Below are 23,533 nucleotides of genomic sequence, written 5' to 3'. Positions count from 1 at the left end.
GTTACTTGCAATCCAAGGTTTTACTGTGTATATACACAGTAAAACCTTGGATTGCAAGTAACTTGGTTTGCAAGTATTTTGCAAGACAAGCAAAACATTTGCTTAAATTTTAACTTGATATACAAGCAATGTCTTGCAATACAAGTACATACAGTATACACACATCACAACTGAGCCGATGGTTCTTCTCCCTCTGATACTGCGAGTGTAGCGACTGTTCTAAACGAGCAAAGTCTTGCAATACGAGTACATACAGTTTACACGCGTCCCATCATCACAACTGAGCCGATGGTTCTTCTCTCTCTGACACTGTGGAAGTGTAGTGACTGTTCTAAACGAGCAAGATCTTGCAATACAAGTTCGTATAGTATTTTGTATTAAAGTTTATGGGTTGTGAATCGAATCGTCTTGAGTTTTCATTATTTCCTATGAGGAAATTCGCTTTGATATATGAGTGCTTTGGATTACAAGCATGCTTCTGATACGAATTAACGCTCAAACCAAGGTTTATACAATACCATATTTATAGGTGCATATAGAGATAATTGCATCTAAAGAATAAAAAAGCACAACAGTATAATAGTATAATAGTAAAAGTTTCTACATAAAATTAAATTTTAAATTTTAAAAAAGAGACATTTGGACTGATGATAGCTCGCATGTAGGTTACTAGCCAAGACTGGTTCTAACGGCTAAATAACCGCGGGCACTTGAGATCCATAGTCTCTATCATTATCTTTAATATTGTTTATATAGACATTCTCGATCTAGCATTGGCCTATTTTTCAGGCACTATGCTATAAACCAGCGGTCTCAAACACGCGGCCCGCGGGCCACATGTGGCTTTCCAAGTTTTATTTGCGGCCCGCGGTCTGGACTGGATCATTCTCTTCCTTTTGGAGCAGCAGTGTGTCTGGTCAATTCGTTCCGTTCAAAGCCGCGGGTTGGCGGCTCCTTGCGCTATCCACTCCTGCATCGAAAACCTCTCTGACATCACAACATCAGAGAGGCTTCAGACGCAGGCGCAGATCTCGCAAGGAGCTGCTACCCGCGGCTTTGAACGGAACGAGCCGTCCAGACACGCTGCTGCTCCAGTGGCGTACCAAGGTGGGGGCGGTCCGCACAGCTGGCCACCCTCCACTGTTCTCCCTAGAGTGCGGCTCGTCTAGAGCAGTGGTGCCCAACCTGCTTCCCTTCCCTTCTCACCGCTGCCATCGGGGAACAGGCCGGCACCATGCTCTTTGATCTCTCTGCTTCTCTCACCACCCGACCACAGTTTTGACATCGAGAGGACGTTCTGGCTAGCCAATCGCTGCCTGGCTGCCCAGAACGTCCTTTCTGACGTTAGAATTGACATCAGGCGGCGAGAGTTGGTTGGCCCAGTGGAGAAGAGAAGCGTGGAAATCTCGGCCTGTTCCCGATGGCGGCAGCAGCAGCATCCTATTCCCCGGCGGCGGTGGCATGGGGGAGGGCAGGAAGGAAGAAAGAAAGAAAGAAGGGGGGGACAGGGAGCCAGAAACAAAGCAAAAAATGGGACATGGAATCAGAGATAGACAGACATAGAGAAAGAAAGAAAAAGTTGTGAGAGGGAATGAGGTCTGGAGGAGAGGAAGCATACAGGAGGCTGAAAGAAGGGAAGAAATATTGGATGCACGGTCAGAAGAATAAAGTGCAACCAGAGACTGATGAAATTACCAAACAAAGGTAGGAAAATGATTTTATTTTCAATTTAGTGATTGAAATGTGCCAGTTTTGAGAAAGGAAAGATATTAAACTTTAAATGTGAGTGCTGCAGAAAAAATAGAGTATTTGGAGGGCCGCAGAAAAAATAGTTAATGTCTTATTAAAGAAATGACAATTTTGCATAAGGTAAAACTCTTTATAGTTTATATATCTTTCCTTTTAACTGTTAAAGGAAAGTTTTATAAACTATAAAGAGTTTAACCTCATGTAAAATTGTCATTTCTTTAATAAGACATTAACTATTTTTTTCTGCGGCCCTCCAAGTACCTAAATGTGGCCCCACAAAGGGTTTGAGTTTGAGACCACTGCTATAAACCATGCCTGAAATGTGTTCTAAGAGTGAAGAAGAGAAGTATGCAACACTTCTAGAGTGCCGAATTAAGGGAAGGATATATATTTGGGGGGTGGTTGAGCAAAGTAGAAATGTTGGGAGTTAAGTGTGAAATCGGAAGAGACAAAGAAAGGATTTGGATTTGATGGGTTGAGTATTGAAGGGGGGGAGGAACAGAGTGAATCCAGGAAACATGAAAGAAACCTATACCCTCCCATACAGCTCCTGCATATCTATCTCCCCACACCCCTAACCTCCTCCCAGATGCAAATCTCCCTCAGGCACACATTCGCATATTCCCAACAAATTTCATAAATAATTTTTTTTTTTAAATTAAAAAATCTTGTCAATGGGAGGGGGGAGGGCAGTGCTAGGCAGAGGATGACGCTAGACTGGATCAGGGGGTGGGGCCCCACCGGACTAGTTCACACAGGGCCCCACAATTACTAAGACCAGCTCTGGAGCAAAGACCGATTCTGGATTGTGGTGCACATACACATGTATACACCAGTATTCTAAACTTTTATGTATGTAATTGCCATGGAAACATTAACACCCACTTTATAGAATTACTCACTAGGTGACAGGTTTGGGGGGGCGATTTATATATGGTCATCTGCCCAAGATCAAATCATACCACAAAGCCGTATACTGTAACAAAAAGTGTCTGGAATAAAAAGTGACAGCTGTATTATATTTCTATGCAGATTGAATGGGGCCTATATGTCTTTTGTGCCATCATCTACTCTGAGATCCCTCTTGTGTATTAATCAGGCCCTTCACATATTTGCCCTTTCTGTTTAGGTAACTTTGCCTGCACAGTTTGCCGGATAAAAGGAGGATGTGACAAAGGTAGGCTACAATATTAACTCTCCATAATAAGTGCTGCCTGGCTATATTTGTGCAGATAAGATGGTCCACACAAATCACTAGTCTAACGTCTGGATAACTTATCCGCTTAGGCCAAAATTCAGCACCGATAAAATTTAACAAAGCGCTATTCTATAAAAGGCGTTCAGAATTGGGCTTCATTTATAGACTAGCTTACGACGCCGGGATCCATACCCAATTTTAAGCATAAGGATTTACACCAAAGCCCTGATTCTTTAAAAAGTGCCTACCGTTAGGCACCCAGATCGCATGCCTAGCAGATCTAGGCGCTTAACTTAGGGGTCCTTTTACTAAGGCGTGCTAAAAATTATATCCTATGGACGCGTTAGCATTTAGCAAGCACTAAGATGCACTAGCTCGCCTTAGCAAAAGGACCCCTTAATTTTTTAATTGGTTCAATTGGCACTGTTAATTAATTAATTTGCCAGTAGGTGCCTAACTCAGGAGGCATGATGTAGGCGTCTAAACTGAGGTGTCTACCAGCACTTACCCAACAGTAGGCATGGTAGGGACAGGGTCTGGGCAAGGATTGAGTTAGGCACTGTAGGCATTTTGGCCAGGGTAACAAGGCCTAATATATCAGCGCCTACGTTTTTGATACCTACGGTGCCTAACTCGAGTTAGGCGCCACTAGGCATGATTCTACAAATGGTGCCTAACTTTGAATCAATAAATTAATTTTTTATTGTATTTATTTATTCAATTTTCTTCCAGGAGAGCTCAGAATGGTTTACATGAATTTATTCTGGTACTCAAGCATTTTTCCCTGTCCCAGCAGGTTCACAATCTCTTATCTAGTGTACCTGGGGCAATGGGATTAAGTGAGTTGCCCAGGATCACAAGAAACAGCGTGGATTTGAACCCACAACCTCAGGGTGCTGAGGCTGTAGCTTTAACCTCTGCACCACTCTAGAAATCATAATGAAGTAAAAGTGAGCCAAGTATAAGACACTCAAGCCATTGTGACATCACTGATGAGGTTGGCTCTCAGGCATTGGTGGAATGAGGTATTATGACATCACAATACGAGCTCTGATTACTAGTTATTTATTCGATCTTCTATACCGTTCTCCCAGGGGAGCTCAGAACAGTTTACATGAATTTATTCTGGTACTCAAGTATTTTTCTCTGTCTGTCCCGGTGGGCTCACAATCTGTCTAATGTACCTGGGGCTATATAAATCATAAACTACCTGTATTCCACTACTGTTCTGATATACAGGATTCAAATTATTTTATTCTTTTTCAACTAAAAATATTAGTAAAAAAAATTAAATTAAATGTGTGTAAAGTGCTCAGTACCCTTGCCTCCTGCATATAAGTCACAAGCAATGACAACTGGGGACCATCATTGCACTATTACTGTTCCTGACCTACCAATGTGCTTAATGCCCTTCCATGGAGTAAAATGGCCTGAGGAGTCCATCCCAATTGATTCTGAGCAAAAATCAAGGGATTTTGAGGCAGATGGAGGCAAAAGAAAAATATATAGTTTAAAATCCAAGATGGCTGCTGCCAGAAAAATCACACCAAAAATGCCCCGTGGAGACCTCCCTGAAGGAAAAACATCATAAGGACTGGGTTTTGGAGGTGGGGGACATGGGCTCTGGGGTTAGAACCCCTCAAATTAAACTTTTAATGGACCCCCAATTTTCCCCATGGGCTTCAATACCCTTATTCACTGTGCCATGCGGTGCCTGTCTGCTTCAGCATAGAATTTCAGAAGGAATTAAAGGGAGAAGAAATCTGCCTCATAGTTTCACTGGAAGAACCTGGTAGTTTCTGCTGATAAATGTGGTTAAGCGCTGCCGAATATTGGTTGACGGGCTGCTGAGCGTGATTTAACGAGGTAGGAGTTACTCTTGCCTGGTTAAATCTTTTTGAATATTGGCGCACACAATCTCTAGCTATATCCCCGCTGTGATGACCTATGTTGTGGCACAGTGCTAATACCCTGGGTAAGAGTCCTTTCTTACCTGGCTGCTTCTTGTGGATCTGTTGAAACATGCTCTTGTACCAGTCCCGGGGCTTGTCTACACTCTAAAGCAGGAGATAAAGAAAAAATACAAAAATATTAAGCAAGAAACTGGTAAAGGTCAGGTTTTCTCCCTCCTCTCCCCGCCCACAAAAAAAATCACTGCTGAAATAAAAACATAATCAGAGGTAGCATTAAAAAAGCATCATTTACGTGCCTGATATATTGGCGTTCACGTCTAAAATACTTACACAGTAAGTTTCTGTCGTAATGAGCCGAAACTTCTCTTTCTCCATGCACTATGCTCTACATGGGCATACCAAAAAGGCTCATAAATTTGGAAGTGGCACAACACTCTAAGATTAGGTTGAGCGTCAGGTAGTTCATGGACCCCCAACGTTGGTTCTGGCTTGAAAGCCATTAAGACAAGTGTTGCTGCTCTTCCTTAAAGTACACATTTAAAGTACATAGTTGATAAATTGATTTTAAGCTTTGATAATACAATAATAAATTAAGGAGATCATATTAAAAATTGATAATAGGGTTGTACCCTCAGTCAGTTAGTTAGTTCTTTTAATTAATCTTCTATATATATAAAATCGGAGGTATGTATGTGTGTATGTGTGTGTGTGTGTGTGTATGTGCCGCGATCACGCAAAAACGGTTTGACCGATTTGAACGAAACTTGGTATGCAGATCCCTCACTACCTGGGATGATATGTTCTGGGGGTCTCGCAGCCCACCTGCACACGTGGGCGGAGCTACAAACAGAAAATCAGATTTCACCCATTCATGTCAATGGAAAAAATGTAAAAAGCTGCCATTCTCACAGTAATTCAAAAACGGCTTGACCGATTTGAACAAAACTTGGTATGCAGATCCCTCACTACCTGGGGTGATATGTTCTGGGGGTCTCGCGGCCCACCTGCACACGTGGGCGGAGCTACAAACATAATATCGGATTTCACCCATTCATGTCAATGGAAAAAATGTAAAAAGCTGCCATTCTCACAGTAATTCAAAAACGGCTTGACCGATTTGAACAAAACTTGGTATGCAGATCCCTCACTACCTGGGGTGATATGTTCTGGGGGTCTCGCGGCCCACCTGCACACGTGGGCGGAGCTACAAACATAATATCGGATTTCACCCATTCATGTCAATGGAAAAAATGTAAAAAGCTGCCATTCTCACAGTAATTCAAAAACGACTTGCCCGATTTGAACGTAACTTGGTATGCAGATCCCTCACTACCTGGGGTGATATGTTCTGGGGGTCTCGCGGCCCACCTGCACACGTGGGCGGAGCTACAAACAGAAAATCTTATTTCACCCATTCATGTCAATGGAAAAAATGTAAAAACCTGCCATTCTCACTGTAATTCAAAACTGGCTTGACCAATTTGTACAAAACTTGGTATGCAGATCCCTCACTACCTGGGGTGATATGTTCTGGGGGTCTCACTGCCCACCTGCACACGTGGGCGGAGCTACAAACAGAAAATCAGATTTCACCCATTCATGTCAATGGAAAAAATGGAAAAATCTGCCATTCTCACTGTAATTCCAACTATAAAACACTTTCTATGACACTATAACCACTAGGGACATCGTTTCTATTCTACCACGGACACCATACATATAGAGTTTTTATGTTCTAACTGTGTTTGTAACTGTTTCCTTCATGCACCCCAGTTCATAATGTTATTACATTACATGAGTACTCACATATCCTGAACTAGGAGCACAGGTTCCATTCTGAACCGGGAACAAACTACATGGAGTTTCTTTTCAACCTGAGTTTCCACATATTGAGTTGTTTAAATCAATACTGAAACTTTTGGATGCCACTTATTCCAACAGATCTTTCTTTTCAGTTTAAGAGATTGCAAATTTCAGTGAGACTTGCATTCTCTATCACAATCAACAAATCACAGGGACAGATTATTACATACTGTGGAGTGGATTTAAGATCCCCCTGTTTTTCCCATGGACAACTCTATGTTGCTTGATCAAGGGTGGGTTCACCCAAGAATTTATATGTTCTTGCTCCTGGAGGTGAAACTAAAATTGTTGTTTATAATCAAGTTTTGTGTTAGTTGTATTGTATTCATTTTGTCAAATATTTCACATTATAATTTGATTATTATACTTTTTATAAAGCTGTAAAAAAATAATTTCATTCACCACTATAAAGTATCTTTATTTCAATCCATTTACTGTGTTATTGCTATAATTAAATACCCGTGCAACGCCGGGTCATCAGCTAGTGAATAAATAAACAATTAAATTTGAGTTTAGGAAGGAGGTTTTGAAGTAAATGATTACATCACATGCATTCAGGATGAGGACTTGAAATAACATCTAAGTTATAAGAGGTCTCTTTATTGAGACCAATGCATTCTTTATGATACTTCAACCTCTCCACTGATTTCGGGGATGGGTTCTATTGTTAAATCAGGGTATCATTTAAATCATTAGAATAGTGGTTTAATAAGAGTGAAACATCAACTATAAATGAATAAGACACTGATGTGTAAAAGAAGATTATTTAAAGTAAGCATTATAAATTATCCTTTATATCCCCTCTTTTTTGCTGATGGATATTTAGTTGTGGGTTGGATAATCTAGAAATTGATCCGTGTGTGGTGTTTGAGCTGCATACCAAAGCATGTGTGATGTACTCTGCTGTTTTTATGCTGTGTCGTGCTTTCAATATTTTGAAAATAAAGCTATGTAACACATAAAAATGATGACAACCTTCCTAAATATAGAACTCCACCTCTCTAAAACACATGTATCTAACTCTAGACAACAGTCCACACATACCAGCAGGTGCACCCATCCAAAATATACATGCACACCCAAGCACATCACACAATGCAAACATGCAAGTAGGCAGTGTTGTACAATAATTGAGTTACTAGTAATTAGTTACTGTAGTTAATTACTTTTTTGCAGTAATCAGTCAAGTCAACTACTTATTCACAATGCCAGTAACTGTACTTAATTACTTTTGAAGAATAACTAGCACAACATGACAAGACGGAGAATGTGGTTGGCATGAATTAGTCAAACCTCCTTAAAATGAGAATCAAGAGATTAAGGGGTCCTTTTATCAAGCCGCGCTAGCGGGGTTAGCGCGGACATTTCATCACGCGCTAACCCCTGCGGCCGGCTAAAAAACTAACGCCTGCTCAATGCAGGCATTAGCGGCTAGTACGGCAGGCAGTTTAACATGCGGTATTACGCATGTTAAACCCCTACCGCAGCTTGATAAAAGGACCCCTAAGTTATGCAATATTCACATTGGGGTTGTGTATAATATGGATATTTTACCTCTTCACATACCATAAGGCAGAGGTGCTGAATATGCATGACCTGTAGTCACAATGACAGCTATATCCATTTAGTTATAGCCTATTTGGCGATCCTAAACTAAATTGATAGCATCCAGATAGCAACTGAATGTTGACACTATCTGGATAATATTTTACCCCACTCCTAACTGAACGCCTAATTGTATGGACCATATCTGGCCATTTGGTGATTTAAACAGTGTGATATTGTCTGTGGATAAGTCAACTTTACATTTCCTGGCTGCCACTAAACCCATAATTGCCTTTGAATATTGGCCCAATTGTTTTTCAGGGAAGGAGGGGAACATTTCTGAGGGGCTTTGGCCTAGGTCATTTTCAAAGAGGAAGTGTGCATGGACTTTGCAATGACTGCATCATTTTGAAAATTGTTCTGCAGCTCAAATCCCAGCCCTGTCGACTAGGTGCCAATATTTCAAAATGATTGGGAGTGCCAAACACAATACCAATTATCCTACTAGGTACGACCAGTAGGAAAAAGGAGGTATTGAAGCCCCTGTATAAGACTTTGGTGAGACCTCATCTAGAATATTGTGTACAATTCTAGAGACCACACCTTCAAAAAGATATAATCAGGAAGGAGTCAGACCAGAGGAAGGCTATTAAAATGGTCAGTGGTCTTCGTCATAAGGCGTATGAAGACAGACTTAAAGATCTCAATGTTTATACTTTGGAGGAAAGGTGGGAGAGGAGAGATATGATGGAAATGTTTAAATACATGAGTGCCATAAATGCACACAAGACAAGTCGCTTTTATTTGAAAGGATGCTCCAGAATGAGAGGGCATAGGATGAAGTTAAGAGGCGATAGGCTCAGGAGCAATCTAAGGAAATGCTTTTTTTACAGAAAGAGTGGTAGAGGCATGGAATAGTTTCCCGGTAGAGATGGTGGAAACAAAGGCTGTGTCTGAATTCAAGAAAGTGTGGGACAGGCACATGGGATCTCTTAGAAAGAGGAAGAGATAGTGGATGTTTCAGGAGGGGCAGAATGGATGGGCCATTTGGCCTTTATCTGCCATCATGTTTCTATGTTTTTCCTTTACCATTACCACATCCAAGATACTGAATCCAGCAAAGGAGATGATTTGGATAAGCTGGAGTGAGCTTCAATGGCACTCCAGTAGTTGGAACCTAAAGACAGTATCGGGTAGACTTCTAAGATCTATGGCCCAGAAATAACAAAGAAAAAAAAGTCATTTTAATTTAATCAAGAAATTGTAATGCGTGTGATTGAAATCAACGCATTTGCAGGATTTGAAGAGCATTTCGGCCAACTGTTTGAGGACCGCAGTGGAGGAATTTGGGGGCTATACGTGGCTTGGAGGCTGCGCATTGGAGACCATTAACCTATTCTATAACAGTAGCTGGGAGCCCAGATTCCATTATAGAACACTACATATAGGCACCTGCAGTTACACCAACTATAGACCTGGTCTAATTGTGGGCACTCAAATGCTGCAAGAAGACCCCTAATTTACTATTTTCTGTAAGTGAGAGCATGACCCATGCCCCTTCCACACTCCATCCATGTACGTGTTCCCTTTGCGTTTACATGTTATCCCCTGGATTCTATATATGGCACCCAAATTGGGTGAAATCCCAAGATGCGTGCGCAATTTAATTGGCCGGTGAGCAATAATTGAATGCTAACAGCCAATTGCTGATGTCAGTTGGCACCGCTATTCTGTAATGCTGAGTGCCCAAATCCCATAGCACGCAACTCAGAAGGGGGCATAGGCATGCCAGAAGCATTCTAAAAATTTGTGTGCTTTGTTACAGAATAACGGGTCAGAGTGCCAAACTTGGGTACAACATGTACACAAGGTTTCAGCAGGTATAAGTCTGGTGCCCACAGTTAGGAAGCTGGAATCTATGGGGAGATATAATTTTTATTTATTTACCATTTTTTGTGTTCTTTTTTTTTTTATTATTGTACTCTGCCTAGAACTTGATGGTGCAGCAGACTATAAATTCTATAGAATCTTGCCTAGCACTGATCTTTTCCGGGGCCCATTTTTCAGCGCCATTTATAAATTCTGGCCCTATACCGCTTGGGAGCGCCCTTACGGAACAGCATTTAGCTGCTTTGCTGTCAGTCGCGTGCATAAGTGTACACTGACCTGCAATAATGCCAGCATTCAGTGGCAGGTAATGTGGATACCTTGATTCATCCAGGGAAACTCAGAGTGTCAGTTTCAGAGCTGGGATACGAACTGTAGAACAGGGAGGTTGGCTTTGCTCAAGGTCACACACAAAGGAATTTAGAACTCATTTCCAAAGGCTCCTCCTGAATCATATTTCAGTGCTATAGCAACTAGGCACTCCCTCCAAATACTCATTAACTCAAAACCGCCTAGCATGACTTTCAAAACATATGTAGCAAATACTCCCTATGTGTCAAGGCGCTGACCCTCCAAGATGCACAAAGACAAGTATTCTTGAATGAATTAGAAAAGAAGAAAGATGTTTGCAAAGTCATAATGGCGCGAGCTCTGCTCTTTCTCGAGCTGTCTGATTGTCACTAGAGGAAAGTTCATGTCTGGTGGTGTCATTAGAAGAAAATGAACTGAGCACATTTCCGCAGTGTGAATGCTAGCCAGGGAGATGTGGGCTGGTTTCATTGCATATTATTTTAAAGACTGCCCTTCTTATAAAACAACTCAAAGCAGTTTGTAATAGTCTGAAATTCAATAACCGTGAAAATACCTCAAAAGCCCAATGCGTAGACTAACCCCTAGTCTGGGGTGCGGCTCAGTTACACACAGCTAAAAAACATGATAATGTAATAAATCCAAGTAGGCTGACCCAGAATACCATTTAACACCAACCACACTGATGAGGGGGTGCTGAAAAGTTTTCAGCCCAACCGAGAAGAGAATGACGTGGAGCCATGAAATAAGTTCAACACACTTGGCACATCGTGTCTGAAGTTTCTGTAACTCTTCCAAAAAATACTCCATCTGGTCACTGAACTACTGCTCCACTGCTACAATCATCTCCGAATCACTTGAAAATTGTCATAACCTTTCCAAACCTTAAAAATAGTTTGAACAGAAAATAGTCGGAGCAAGAGAGTAGGGTGGATGGTCTATGTAATGAAACCCCAACTGCGTCAAAACATCCATCGTTTTGCCAGTCTTGTGACCAGGTACATTGTCCTGCAAAAAGATGAACTCCTTTTTGCAGCTTCCCTCTTCTTCTTTCAATGTCTCCTTTAATTGGCTCAGCAAGTTACAGTAGTATTCTGCATTAACTGTTTGGCCCCTTGGAAGATAGTCAGTCATTACACCACCTTCCCGATCCCAAAACAATGTGGCCATGACCTTTCCTGCTAACTTTTGGGTCTTGAATTTCCTTGGCCTTGGAGAACCTGAGTGCCGCCATTGCATGGACGGTTATGTCTCAGGATCATAGTGGTTTCATCAACAGTAACTAGTCGTTCCCCAAAAAATTGGCAGCAGCTCACTAAATATGTTGCAAGATCAACTTAGACGTGTCCACTCAATGTTGTTTCTCATCAGCATTCAAACATTTGGGCACCTACTTGGCTGACAGCTTCCACATACCCAACACGTTCCCTGGATATCTGTAGTGTCTCAACAATTGTTTTAGCCAATATTCGCCGATCTATCAGAATCAGGTTAAGGACATGGTCAACAGTTCCAGGAGTTTACACCATTTGAGGCCTCCCAGACCTTGCTGCATCTTCGGTCGTGAAATCTCCACACTGAAAGTTTGCACACCACGTCTTCACTGTGGAGTATATGGGCATTTGTCACTCAATGTTTGCATCATACATTCATGGATTTCCTTTGGAGATTTCTTCTGCAGGAATAGAAACTTCATAACAGCTCACAGTTCCACACTTGGAAAATTCCATACTTTTCGTTGACATGGTTCAATCAATGATCTGAAACAATGTCAAAAACACAGCATTACGATTCTGCAAATTGGCACTTTGCAAAATAAAAATAACACTCTTTTCAGCTACAGTGGTAAAATAATGCTCAGAATTCAGGAAGCTGCTTGGACTAAGGACTTCTTAGCACCCCCTCGTTCACCCTTTCAGGTCTGCAAGAAGTACAATATGGTTATCTTTTTGACAAATTTGTTTGATTTTATATCTTTGCTGAAGTATTTCTGAAAGTTTCCTGTAATATCACCATCTGTATGCAGTCTCTTTTTGCTGTAAACCGCTTGGAACTGTTCTAGGTACTGCGGTACATAAAAAGAAAGTTATTATTATTATTATCGAGTATCTCTGTAATTGCCCATATCTATGTGAACACAAGTACATAAGAATATGAGTTGCCCTACTAGGTCAGACTGATGGTCCCTCTAGCCCAGGGGTAGGCAATTCCGGTCCTCGAGAGCATCCCAATGTCCTGTGTTCAACAGTAGCCAGTCCAGGTCACGTGGACCTGGCAGAGTCCCAAAAAGTAGCAAGATTCCATGTTACTTAATCTCAAGGTTAAGCAGTGGCTTTCTCTAGGCCTGCCTTAGTAACAGTTTATAGGCTTTGTCCAAATCTCTTCTAAACTTGGCTATTCCAACCGCTTTTACCATACCCTCCAGGAACAAGGTCTAATCATAACATTTGCTATACTGGGTCAGACCAAACTGACCAGATGACCACTGAAGGAATGTAAACATAGGGTTACCAGACGTCCGGATTTCCCCGGACATGTCCTCCTTTTGAGGACATGTCCAGGGGTCTGGACAACTTTTCATAACCTGGCACTTTGTCCGTGTTTTGAAAAGCTTTCCTTCGGGCAGGAGGGCATCTGCGTATGCGCAGATACGACGCGATTAGTGTCATGCGTGTATGTCCTGCCCGACAAGAGCAAGCAGCGGGGGCCAGGATCAGGGGCATGACAGGGCCGAACTGGGGTGTGATGGGGCGGGGATGGGTAGGACTGATGGGCCTGGGGGTGGGTCTAGGGGTCCAGATTTTCCAGACCGAAAATCTGGTAACCCTATGTAAACATGACACCCCCACCCCTCCGACACACTCCCCCAGTGGTCACTGACCCCTCTCAACCCCCAAAGATGTGAATGAAACAGTATATACCTGCTTGTATGACAGTTTCAGATGCTATGGCCAGTCCTAGTACAGCAGCAAGCAGGTCTCTGGAGTAGCCAAGTGGGTGGTGTAGTCAACTATAGAGATGGGGACTCAAGCCCATATTCCACTCTAACCACTGCCCTTGTAGTGGAACCTGTGAGGGTTCCATACCCCATTCTAATCCTATTGTACCCACATATAAGTGTCACCTGCAGGCATAAGAGCTATTGTTCTGGTGTATAGTAGGGTACAGTGGGTTTCAAATGGGTTTTGGAGGCCTTGCCATACAATATAAGGGGTCTATGGTGAGATGTGCACCTGGGGCCTTCTAAGTGAGGTTCCCTTCAGTCCCTTCACCCTGCCCCACTGCTCTGCTGGGATGTCTATGTGGCCAGTCTACTAAAAATGCTGGCCCCCTTCTACACCCCAGTGGCTTGTTCTATACTTTCTCTTTTGGAATTTTTTTTTTTTTAATCAAAAATCGTTCAAAAAGATAGATGCACTGAGTACAAACACATCCATTAAAAAAAAACAAACAAAAAAACCCCAACCCAGATGTCTTCCAGTTTTGAAAATGGGCATGTTGGGTACTTGATTTTTGTGCGTTTTCCGTGAAACATCTAAACTTGGAGTTAGGTGTCATATTGAAATGAAAATGCTCCTCTAAATGGCCTATTTGAAGACTGCCTACCTTCTCTTTGGATAAAATTATATACTGACGGTTCTATGAGTTTGTGGTGCCGTAAAACAGTCACTCTTTACTGCCTTCAAGATAGTGTCACTTTAGGTAACTGCCTGGCCTGCTTAATGGTTACTAGGCCCTGCTTCTAGTACGGAAGCCACTGTATCCTATAATAGCACACGTTCTGCTTTCCAGCTGCAAATTACCTGTTTGGTAAACTTTCACTGCATCGGCTCCTGAGATTTAAGGTAGAATGAGAGAAACACTCCAGGTGGGCAAGAGCAACCATACCTTTTCATGGTGTGCACCTGCTGCCATCTGCCCCTGCCTTAACTTGCATTCAGGCTGAGCACTTCCGTTTGTGCCCACCAGGAGGAGCACTAATATTGACTCCTTCACCTCTGTTATGATTAGAGAGCCCCCCCTCTACTAGGACATACAGCAAGGACCTGCAGAGAACTGAGCTCTGTAACTTCATCCTATGTGGCAATCCTCCAGCATCAGTCTCAGACCAAGAGGATGAACTAGAGGAAGCAGCCAAAGTGACGAGCTCATAAATAGACCCTGTCTTTCCGAATAAAATCCAAGTTGTTATAAAGCCTGCGAATTCTGCCGCACAAACAGCATCTTCCACAAGTTCTATAGCATATGAAGCAGCAAACTATCACAGAGATTGGTAATAAAGCCAAACAGAAACTAGTCGATATGATAAAGCAACAACAATATGCAGATTTGAAGCAGAAGGATTGATTCCTCCTGCTGCCCTGCTTTTAAATCTGTTATTTCAATTCTGATCCTGCAGTATGTTTCAAATGGCTTGTGATTCGGCTTTGATACTATAAATTATTGTGTATGCATTTTAATTTATTTATTCAATTTTCTATACTGTTCTTCCAGGCAGTGGTGAAGCAAGGGTGGGAGGTGCCCAGGACGGTGGCACTCCCCCCCCCCCCCAGCTCCTTCCATGCCAACCCCCCGCTCCTTCCATGCCAACCCCCCACATCCTCCTCTCCACCCGCCCCTCCCCCCCCCCCCCGCTTCTTCTGTACCCCCACACTACACTCACACCATCCCTTCACACCCCGTACCTCTAAATCTTCCCCAGCACGAGTAGCTTCTCTGCCTGCTGCTCATGCTGGCTTTCCCTCCGATGTAACTTCCTGACCCCGCGACCCAGAAGTGATTTCAGAGGGAGCCAGGCCTGTGCGAGCAACAAGCTAGAGTAGTTGCTCAAGCTGGCAAAGATTTTAAAGAGGTACGGGGAAGGGAAGGCATAAGCATGGCATGAGGGGGCGGAGAGGTGCCGGTGGCCCACCCCCTCTTTACTACACTAGTGCTCCCAGGGGAGCTCAGAATGGTTTACATGAATTTTTCCCAGGGACTCAAGCATTTTTCCATCTGCCCCAGCATGTTCACAATCTATCTAATGTACCTGGGGCAAAGGGGGGGATTAAGTGACTTGCCCAGGGTCACAGGGAGCAGCGTGGGTTTGAACTTCATAACCTCAGGATACGGAGGCTGTAGCTTTTAACCACTGCACCACACTCTGCCTTTTGAAAGGTTAAAAGCCTGCTTACCATGGACTACAACTCAACTCACGAGCACACTCCTCTTCAAAGTGGAAATGGCCCCATCACTGCAAGATGCAGCTGATGAGTCAATATCCACCTCTGGAAGTAAGAGCTGGTAAAAGTCAAGGGTGTAGTCTAGGTGGCAATTTCACAGCTGAGCCTAGGAAAAGGACTCAGAAATCAAATGCCTGATCTGTTGATTTTATCTCCTTAAAAAGGTCTGTATGTAACCTAAACCTACTAGAGAACTACTGCAAACCAAGAAATTTACAAAAACAATTGGTCTATTTACCAATTTATGTTGATTGGTTGAAATGGGTTAATACATGTCAACACATATTACACCAGGTTTCATTCAATTACATTGGTTGCCAGTAAAAGCAAGGATTTATTTAAAGCTTTGTGTTATGATTTTTAATATTCTATATGGCCAGGTGCTATATCTTATTTAATGGAAGACCGCTGTTACGTGTGTCTGCTTGAATGTTAACTTGTAACCTGTTCTGGGCTTTTTGGGAGGACGGGCTAGAAAATATACTAAATAGAATTGCTTCTGTACAATATTTATTTATTTATCTTCAATTTCTCTCACCAAAGACAATTAGATCATTTGTTCAGTGGAAGGCATCCTTCAATTTGGAATGATCTCCCTATTTCAATAAGATCTGTAAGTCAGTATAATGCTGTTAGAAAACTTTTGAAGACATTCTTGTTTAAAAAATATTTATCATCTTCTACTGTTAATGTTCTATTTGAATATTTGTCATTGTGACATAGGCGTCAGAAACGGGGGAGCCACAGGGGCCGTGGCCTCCCCCCAATTTGGCAGTGGCACTGCTCCCCTACCTACCTCCTCTTTTAGACGCTCTAATTTTAAATTTTCAGCATGTGGTATGTTATTCTTTCCTTCCTTTTTCCTCCTCCCCCCCCCAAGCGGGACCCTACAGCACAACATCTCTCTTCACCTCCCGACTCCCCCACACTTTCTCCCCAGTCGCTGTTATTTAAAATCTTCGGGCAGCCTTAGTGTTAACAAATTCAGCCTTCTGCCATCGGCCTGCCCCAGAAGTCTTCATTCAGTAGCGATTTCCTGTTCCCGCCTAGGTGGGCTGCTGCTGAAGGGTTCCATGGCAGGCCAAAGGCAGAAAGCTGAACTTGTTGACACTGTGGTGTGGCTGCCCAAAGATTTTAAATAACAGCGACCGGGAAGGAGATGTGGGGGAGTCGGGAGCTGAAGAGAGATGTCATGATCCTGCTGGGGAAGGGGGGGAAAAGAAGAACATACTCTACACGCCACAGGCTGGGATACAGGGTTGGGAAGACAGGGACAGATGCTGCATGGGCTGGGAGGGGGAAGGCAGAAAAGGACCAGATGTACGGGCTGGGAGGAGGTTGGGAATTACAGATGCTGCATGGGCTGGGGGTTTGGAAAGGACAGATGCTGCATGGATGGGGAGCTGGGAAGGGAGGGGGAAAAGTGATGCTGCCAGTGGGGGAGGGAAGAGAAAAAGAGAATTGTTGGACATAGGTGCATGGAGTGGGAGGGAAAGAGAGATGGTATACATGGGGAAAGGAAGAAAGAGGGAGAACTGTTGGACATGATAGTTGTGGGGAGAAGGGAAGGAGAAATGTTAATTGGGATGGAGGAGAGATGACACAAAGAAGGGACAGATGTCGGAATCTGGAGAAGGGTGATGGAAGGAGAGAGAGTTGTCAGGCCACTGGAAGGAGAAGGAGAGAGAGATGCCAGGGAAGGGAAGGAAGAGAAGGAGAGAAATTTTAGACCATGGGAAGAGGGAAGGAAGAAGAGAGATGTCGGACCATGGGAGAGGAGAGAGATGTCAGACCATAGGAGGGGGGAAGGGGGAAGACAGAGATGTCAGACCATGAGAGAGGGAGGAGATGGTGCACAGCAATGGTTGCAGCAGGAAGAGAGATAGAAGAAATGCCTTTTCTGGATAGATGGGAACAGGGGTGAAGAAAGAGAAAGAAGATTGTACGTAAATCTTTAAAACCCACTTTATTTGCTAAACATTTTGAAAATTAATTTTCTTGAAATTTTGTCATTATCCCTTATGGTTTGTTTCTGTTAAGTTAACTATTGTAAACCAAGTCGAGCTTTCTTAGAATGATGACTCGGTATATAAAGCCAAGCCTTAGATTAGATTAGAAGGGAAGACACGGAAAAGTAGATTTTGAGATGAAAGCAGAAAAATAGAACATAAGAACATAAGAACATAAGAAGCGCCATCTCCGGATCAGACCTTCGGTCCATCAAGTCCGGCGATCCGCACACGCGGAGGCCCTGCTAGGTATACACCTGGCTTATTTTATAGCCAACCATATCTTTATATGCCTCTCTCAAGGAGATATGCATCTAGTTTGCTTTTGAAGCCTAGGACTGTCGATTCCGCAATAATCTCCCCTGGGAGAGTATTCCAGATGTCAACCACTCTCTGTGTGAAGCAGAACTTCCTGATATTAGTCCTGAACTTGCCCCCCCTTAGCTTCATTTCATGTCCTCTTGTCCGTGTCAAATTGGACAATGTAAATAGTTTTTTCTGCTCTATTTTGTCGATTCCTTTCAGTATTTTGAAGGTTTCGATCATATCCCCACGCAGTCTCCTTTTCTCAAGGGAGAACAATCCCAGTGTTTTAAGTCGATCCTCATATTCCAGTTTCTCCATACCCTTCACTAGTTTAGTTGCTCGTCTCTGCACCCTCTCCAGCAGTTTTATATCCTTCTTTAAGTAGGGAGACCAATGTTGGACGCAGTATTCCAAGTGGGGTCTGACCATTGCCCTATAAAGCGGCATTATAACTTTCTCCGATCTACTCGAGATTCCTTTCTTTATCATGCCCAACATTCTATTTGCCTTATTTGCCGCTGCCGCGCATTGTGCCGACGGCTTCAGGGTCCTATCTATCAGTACACCCAGATCCCTTTCTTGTTCACTTTTTCCCAGAGTTGCACCTGACATTCTGTACTCGTATTCCTTATTTTTACTGCCTAAATGCATTACCTTGCATTTCTCCACGTTGAACTTCATCTGCCATTTCTCCGCCCATTTTTCTAACCGACACAAATCGCTCTGGAGTTCCTCACTGTCCTCCTGCGATCTGATTGCCCGGCAGAGTTTTGTGTCGTCTGCAAACTTGATGATCTCACTGGATGTTCCGTTTTCCAGGTCATTGATATAAATATTAAAAAGGATCGGCCCAAGTACCGAGCCTTGGGGTACACCACTAGTCACTTTCTCCCAGTCGGAGAACTTCCCATTTATGCCCACTCTCTGCTTCCTGTTTTCCAGCCATTTGCCTATCCATCTTTGTATATCTCCTTCTATGCCATGGCTTTGTAGTTTCCTAAGAAGTCTTTTGTGTGGAACTTTGTCAAATGCTTTCTGGAAGTCCAAGTATATTATGTCCACCGGCTTTCCACTATCAATTTGCTCGTTCACGGTCTCAAAGAATTGGAGTAAATTCGTCAAACACGATTTCCCTTTCCTGAATCCATGTTGACTGGGTTTCATCAAGTCATGTGTGTCCAAGTGCTGAACTATGCTATCCTTGATCAGTGATTCAATCATCTTGCCGGGGACAGATGTAAGACTCACAGGTCTATAGTTGCCCGGTTCTCCTCTCGATCCTTTTTTGAAAATTGGCGTGACGTTCGCTTTCCTCCAGTCGTCTGGTATCTGACCAGTTCTGATTGACAGGTTTGCAAGTTTTTGCAGTAACTCTCCGATTTCGACCTTCAATTCCTTCAAGACTCTCGGGTGAATTTCATCCGGTCCAGGGGATTTGTCACTTTTAAGTTTGTCGATCTGGTAGTATATCTGATCTAAGTTCACTTCAACTGTGGTGAGGCTGTCCTTTATTTCTCCTGTAAACAGTTTCTCCACTTCAGGTATTGTTGAGGTGTCCTCCTTCGTAAAGACAGACGCAAAGAAGGAATTTAGTTTGTCTGCGATTTGTTTATCTTAAAAGTTAATGCCAAAGATGGATGTAGTATAAACATAAAAACTCTCCCCAATATATCAATATGTCCTAAAAGACTCGATCATTGATTAGTGATACTTCCATATGCTCAGAAAAGTGGAGCTCTATTGGGGAGTGTTGGGCCCCCCCTGGCGGAGTTCACCGTCCAGTCATAGCGTATGTTTTTTCACAATCGCTGAAACAGGTTTTTCATCTGATAGCATAGACAATTTCTATTTTTTTCTATTTTTACTTTATACTTTTCTGTGTTTACTTATGTGAACTTAATTGTATATATTTTTGCAAATATCAGATGACAACACCGCAAATCTAAAGTAATCTTCACTTAGCTTAAGTGAAGTATGGGATGTAGGGCAGAAAGTGAAAAAGGAGAGAAAAACAGCAAATGGATAAGAAGGCCCTGGAAGCACAGAGCACAGACAGAAGGAAGTGCAACCAGAGACTGGGAAAAGATGATAGAAAAATAAAATCACCAGACAACAAAGGTAGGGAATATGATTTTATTTTCAATTTAGTGATTGAAATGTGTCAGTTCTGAGAATTTATATCTGCTGTCTATATCTTGCACTGTTCAGGAAGAAATTAATTGCTTCCTATTTCTCTGGTGTTATAATGCAATGTAGAGTCTGGTATCTTAGGGTTTTGTTTGTGTATATTAGTTCTTTTACAAAACCATAGCATGGTTTTTAGCGCCGGCCGTGATGGTAACAGCTCCTATGCTTATAGAATTCCTATGAGCGTTGGAGCTGCTACCACCACAGCTGGCGCTAAAAAACACACTACGATTTTGAAAAAGGTGGGGGGGGGAGTTAGTTTGTGGTCTGTGTTTGCATTGAGGTTATCTGTGCTCTGCAAGGGTGACCAAGGCCAAGTGTTCTGGTAGGAATGAATGTTGAGAAGCAAACAGTGTAGTTTAATTTTATGGTTAACCATTATGTATTGTTAATAAGATCATATTGTGTGTTTATATGAAAAATTAATGGAAACAATGGCATTAAAATTAGTACTATTATTAAGGGGGTGGAGCTTGGGCAGGGTCTGGGGTGGAGCTTCCCCCCCCAACATAAAAGTGTTCCATTGCCTATGCTTGTGCCACTACAATAGTATAGGGGTCTTTGGTAGCAAGGGCTCTAAAGAAAATCTGTATTACTGCACAGAATTTGGAAGCAACCCTTGGAAGCTCCCTGTGCCCCCTTGAAGGGTATCTTAGGGCCACTAGGGGGTATCTATGTTTCCTGGAAAGATTCTGGGAGCAGTCCTTAGAAATTCTCTGTTCCCCCTGGGAAGGCTTCTCTAGCTTACTAGCGGGTATTTGTGCCCCTGGGATGGTTTTGGGAAACTGATCCTGGGGATTCATGTGCCCACTGTAAAGGTATCTCTGTTCTGTGGGATGGTGGAAGGTGTCTGTGCCCTCTGAAATTTGCTTTCCAACTTACAGATCTTGAAGCAATAGGCATCCCTGATTCATCCACTGGTCCAATGCCATCATATTTTATCCATCTTTTCTCCCATCTTCTGTCAGTATTCTCCCTAACTGAGCCTGTCGTCCTCATCTCATTTCTGGAGTTTGCTGAAAGGGTCTTCTCCCTGCTGTTCTCTACAAGGCCCAATACCGGTCCTGTTAGAAACAGAGCAGATGAAAACTGTCGGCCTGTGAGACCATCCCACTTAGACATTATGAATCATGCTTCAAAATGCATGTATATAACTATCACCATAAGTAATGTGTGATCTTAATCAGTCACTTAGATATTTTATTCAACTATTTATGGATAATTGGATAGTGATACAGTAATCCTTCCTATCTCTAAGGAAAAACGGCTTAGATCATCATTGATCCATTTCTTACTATTTAGATTTTTATACTAATTATTATTTTACTGTGTTTTTTTTACTCTTAATTAAGACACTTATTTTTTAAGTTGCAGTTCTTAGTTGTGACTCTGTCAGCTGCGGAGTCCTGCTGACATGTTTTGCCCCTTGGGCTGTATCAAGGCCATCCCCTGCATATCAAAAGATATTAATTACTACATCTCCCATCGATATAACCATCTCAATTATATATCATTCAAATCTTTAATTACTTAGTTACTATTTTGTTGCTTACCATTTAATACCGCATGCCGTCATCCAGTCGTGCCAATGCTTTAACAAGATGATGATGGCGCTGTTTAGAAAAACTTTATTTAACCGCATCAGTGACATCAGATTAGTATTTCATTATAATTATTCCCTATCTTATGGATCGTGGCTCACTCATAGCATAATTTTCATAAAAGGGTTGTCCATTCGATTTCTAAGTTTAATCCATTTCGTATTACTGTGTCTAGCATGAAAATCCATCTTTGCTCCCTATAGTTCAACATACGCTCATAATCGAGATAGCTATATCCATGGGAGATGTAGTAATTAATATCTTTTGATAAGCAGGGGATGACCCTGATACAGCCCAAGGGGCGAAACATGTCGGCAGGACTCCCCAGCCGACAGAGTCACAACTGAGAATTGCAACTTAAAAGATAAGTGTCTTAGTTAAGAATAAAAAAAACCCACAGTAAAATAATTATAAATAATATAAAAATCAAAAAGTAAGAAATGGATCAATGACGATCTAAGCAGTTTTTCCTTAAAGAGATATAAAGGATTACTGCATCACTATCTGATGATGCATAAATAGTTGAGTAAAATATCTAAGTGACTGATTAAGATCACGTTACTTATGGTGATAGTTCTATACATAAGTATGATTATTAAACAGGTATAATTCCAAATGTTTAAGTTCCATCCAGGATGTCTTATAAAATGTTTGATTATCACTGCAAGACATTCAAATCTAGCCTGTCCTTATAAGAACATAAGAACATAAGAAATGCCTCTGCTGGGTCAGACCCAAGGTCCATTGTGCCCAGCAGTCCGCTCACGCGGCGGCCCAACAGGTCCAGGACCTGTGCAGTAATCTTCTATCTATACCCCTCTATCCCCATTTCCAGTAGGAATTTGTCCAATCCTTTCTTGAACCCCAGTACCGTACTCTGCCCTATAACGTCCTCTGGAAGCGCATTCCAGGTGTCCACCACACGTTGGGTAAAGAAGAACTTCCTAGCATTTGTTTTGAATCTGTCCCCTTTCAACTTTTCCGAATGCCCTCTTGTTCTCTTATTTTTCGAAAGTTTGAAGAATCTGTCCCTCTCTACTCTCTCTATGCCCTTCATGATCTTGTAAGTCTCTATCTTGTAAGTCTTATGCACGCCAAAGCCCGCCTATAACACACCTCCACCATGCCCATCTAGTGCTCTGGACGCACATAGGCCGGGACACCTTGCTAGACATCCAGAAAGGCGGTTTTGATTATCAGCACTTGGACGTCCTGGTGATTAGGACATCCAAGTGCCGATTTTGGATGTTTTTTGACATCTATATTTTTAAATTATGAGCCCGATAGTTAAGGTTAGGTTTACCTCCATTCCTGTGGTGAACATTTTCAGAGAAGTTCAAGATCAGTGTATTTGAGCCTCCATCTCGGATCACTGGAACCTTCAAGTGAAGACAAAAACCAGTTACAGTATATATGATCCTTGGACACTGAAGAGCAGATATGCTGGACTCTGGGGCGCAGTAGCACAGGATGTTGGGCTCAAGATGTCTGGCTCTTGGGTGTAGATCAGTGGTCTCAAACTCGCGGCCCGGGAACCACATGTGGCCCACTAAGTACTATTTTGAGGCCCTCAGTATGTTTACAAAAGTAAAATAAAACAGTTTCTTGATCATATGTCTCTTTAGTTATAAATGACAATATTATTATTAAGACTTAGCCAAAAGGAAAGATTTATAAACGATAAAGAGTTTTACCTCATGCAAAATTGTCATTTCTTTAATAAGACATTAACTATTTTTTTCTG

The 23,533-nt window shown here is 42.4% G+C and overlaps 1 protein-coding gene across 1 annotated transcript in view; it reads right to left on the bottom strand.

Moving 5' to 3' along the window:
* Positions 1-23,533, bottom strand: part of SORBS3 (sorbin and SH3 domain containing 3) — a 157,541-nt gene that overhangs the window by 105,328 nt on the left and 28,680 nt on the right. The window contains exons 3-5 of the mRNA XM_033947608.1: positions 23,093-23,168; positions 21,071-21,252; positions 4,941-5,004 (exon numbers count right to left, since the gene is read on the bottom strand). Coding sequence (XP_033803499.1) covers positions 4,941-5,004; positions 21,071-21,252; positions 23,093-23,168 — 322 coding nt within the window. The remainder of the gene's footprint in view (positions 1-4,940; positions 5,005-21,070; positions 21,253-23,092; positions 23,169-23,533) is intronic.

The sequence above is a fragment of the Geotrypetes seraphini genome, chromosome 6 (assembly GCF_902459505.1).
Source record: "Geotrypetes seraphini chromosome 6, aGeoSer1.1, whole genome shotgun sequence".
In the NCBI taxonomy this organism is placed as follows: domain Eukaryota; kingdom Metazoa; phylum Chordata; class Amphibia; order Gymnophiona; family Dermophiidae; genus Geotrypetes; species Geotrypetes seraphini.
Note: the sequence above shows the minus strand (reverse complement) of the source record. Positions and strands in the feature narration are given on the sequence as shown.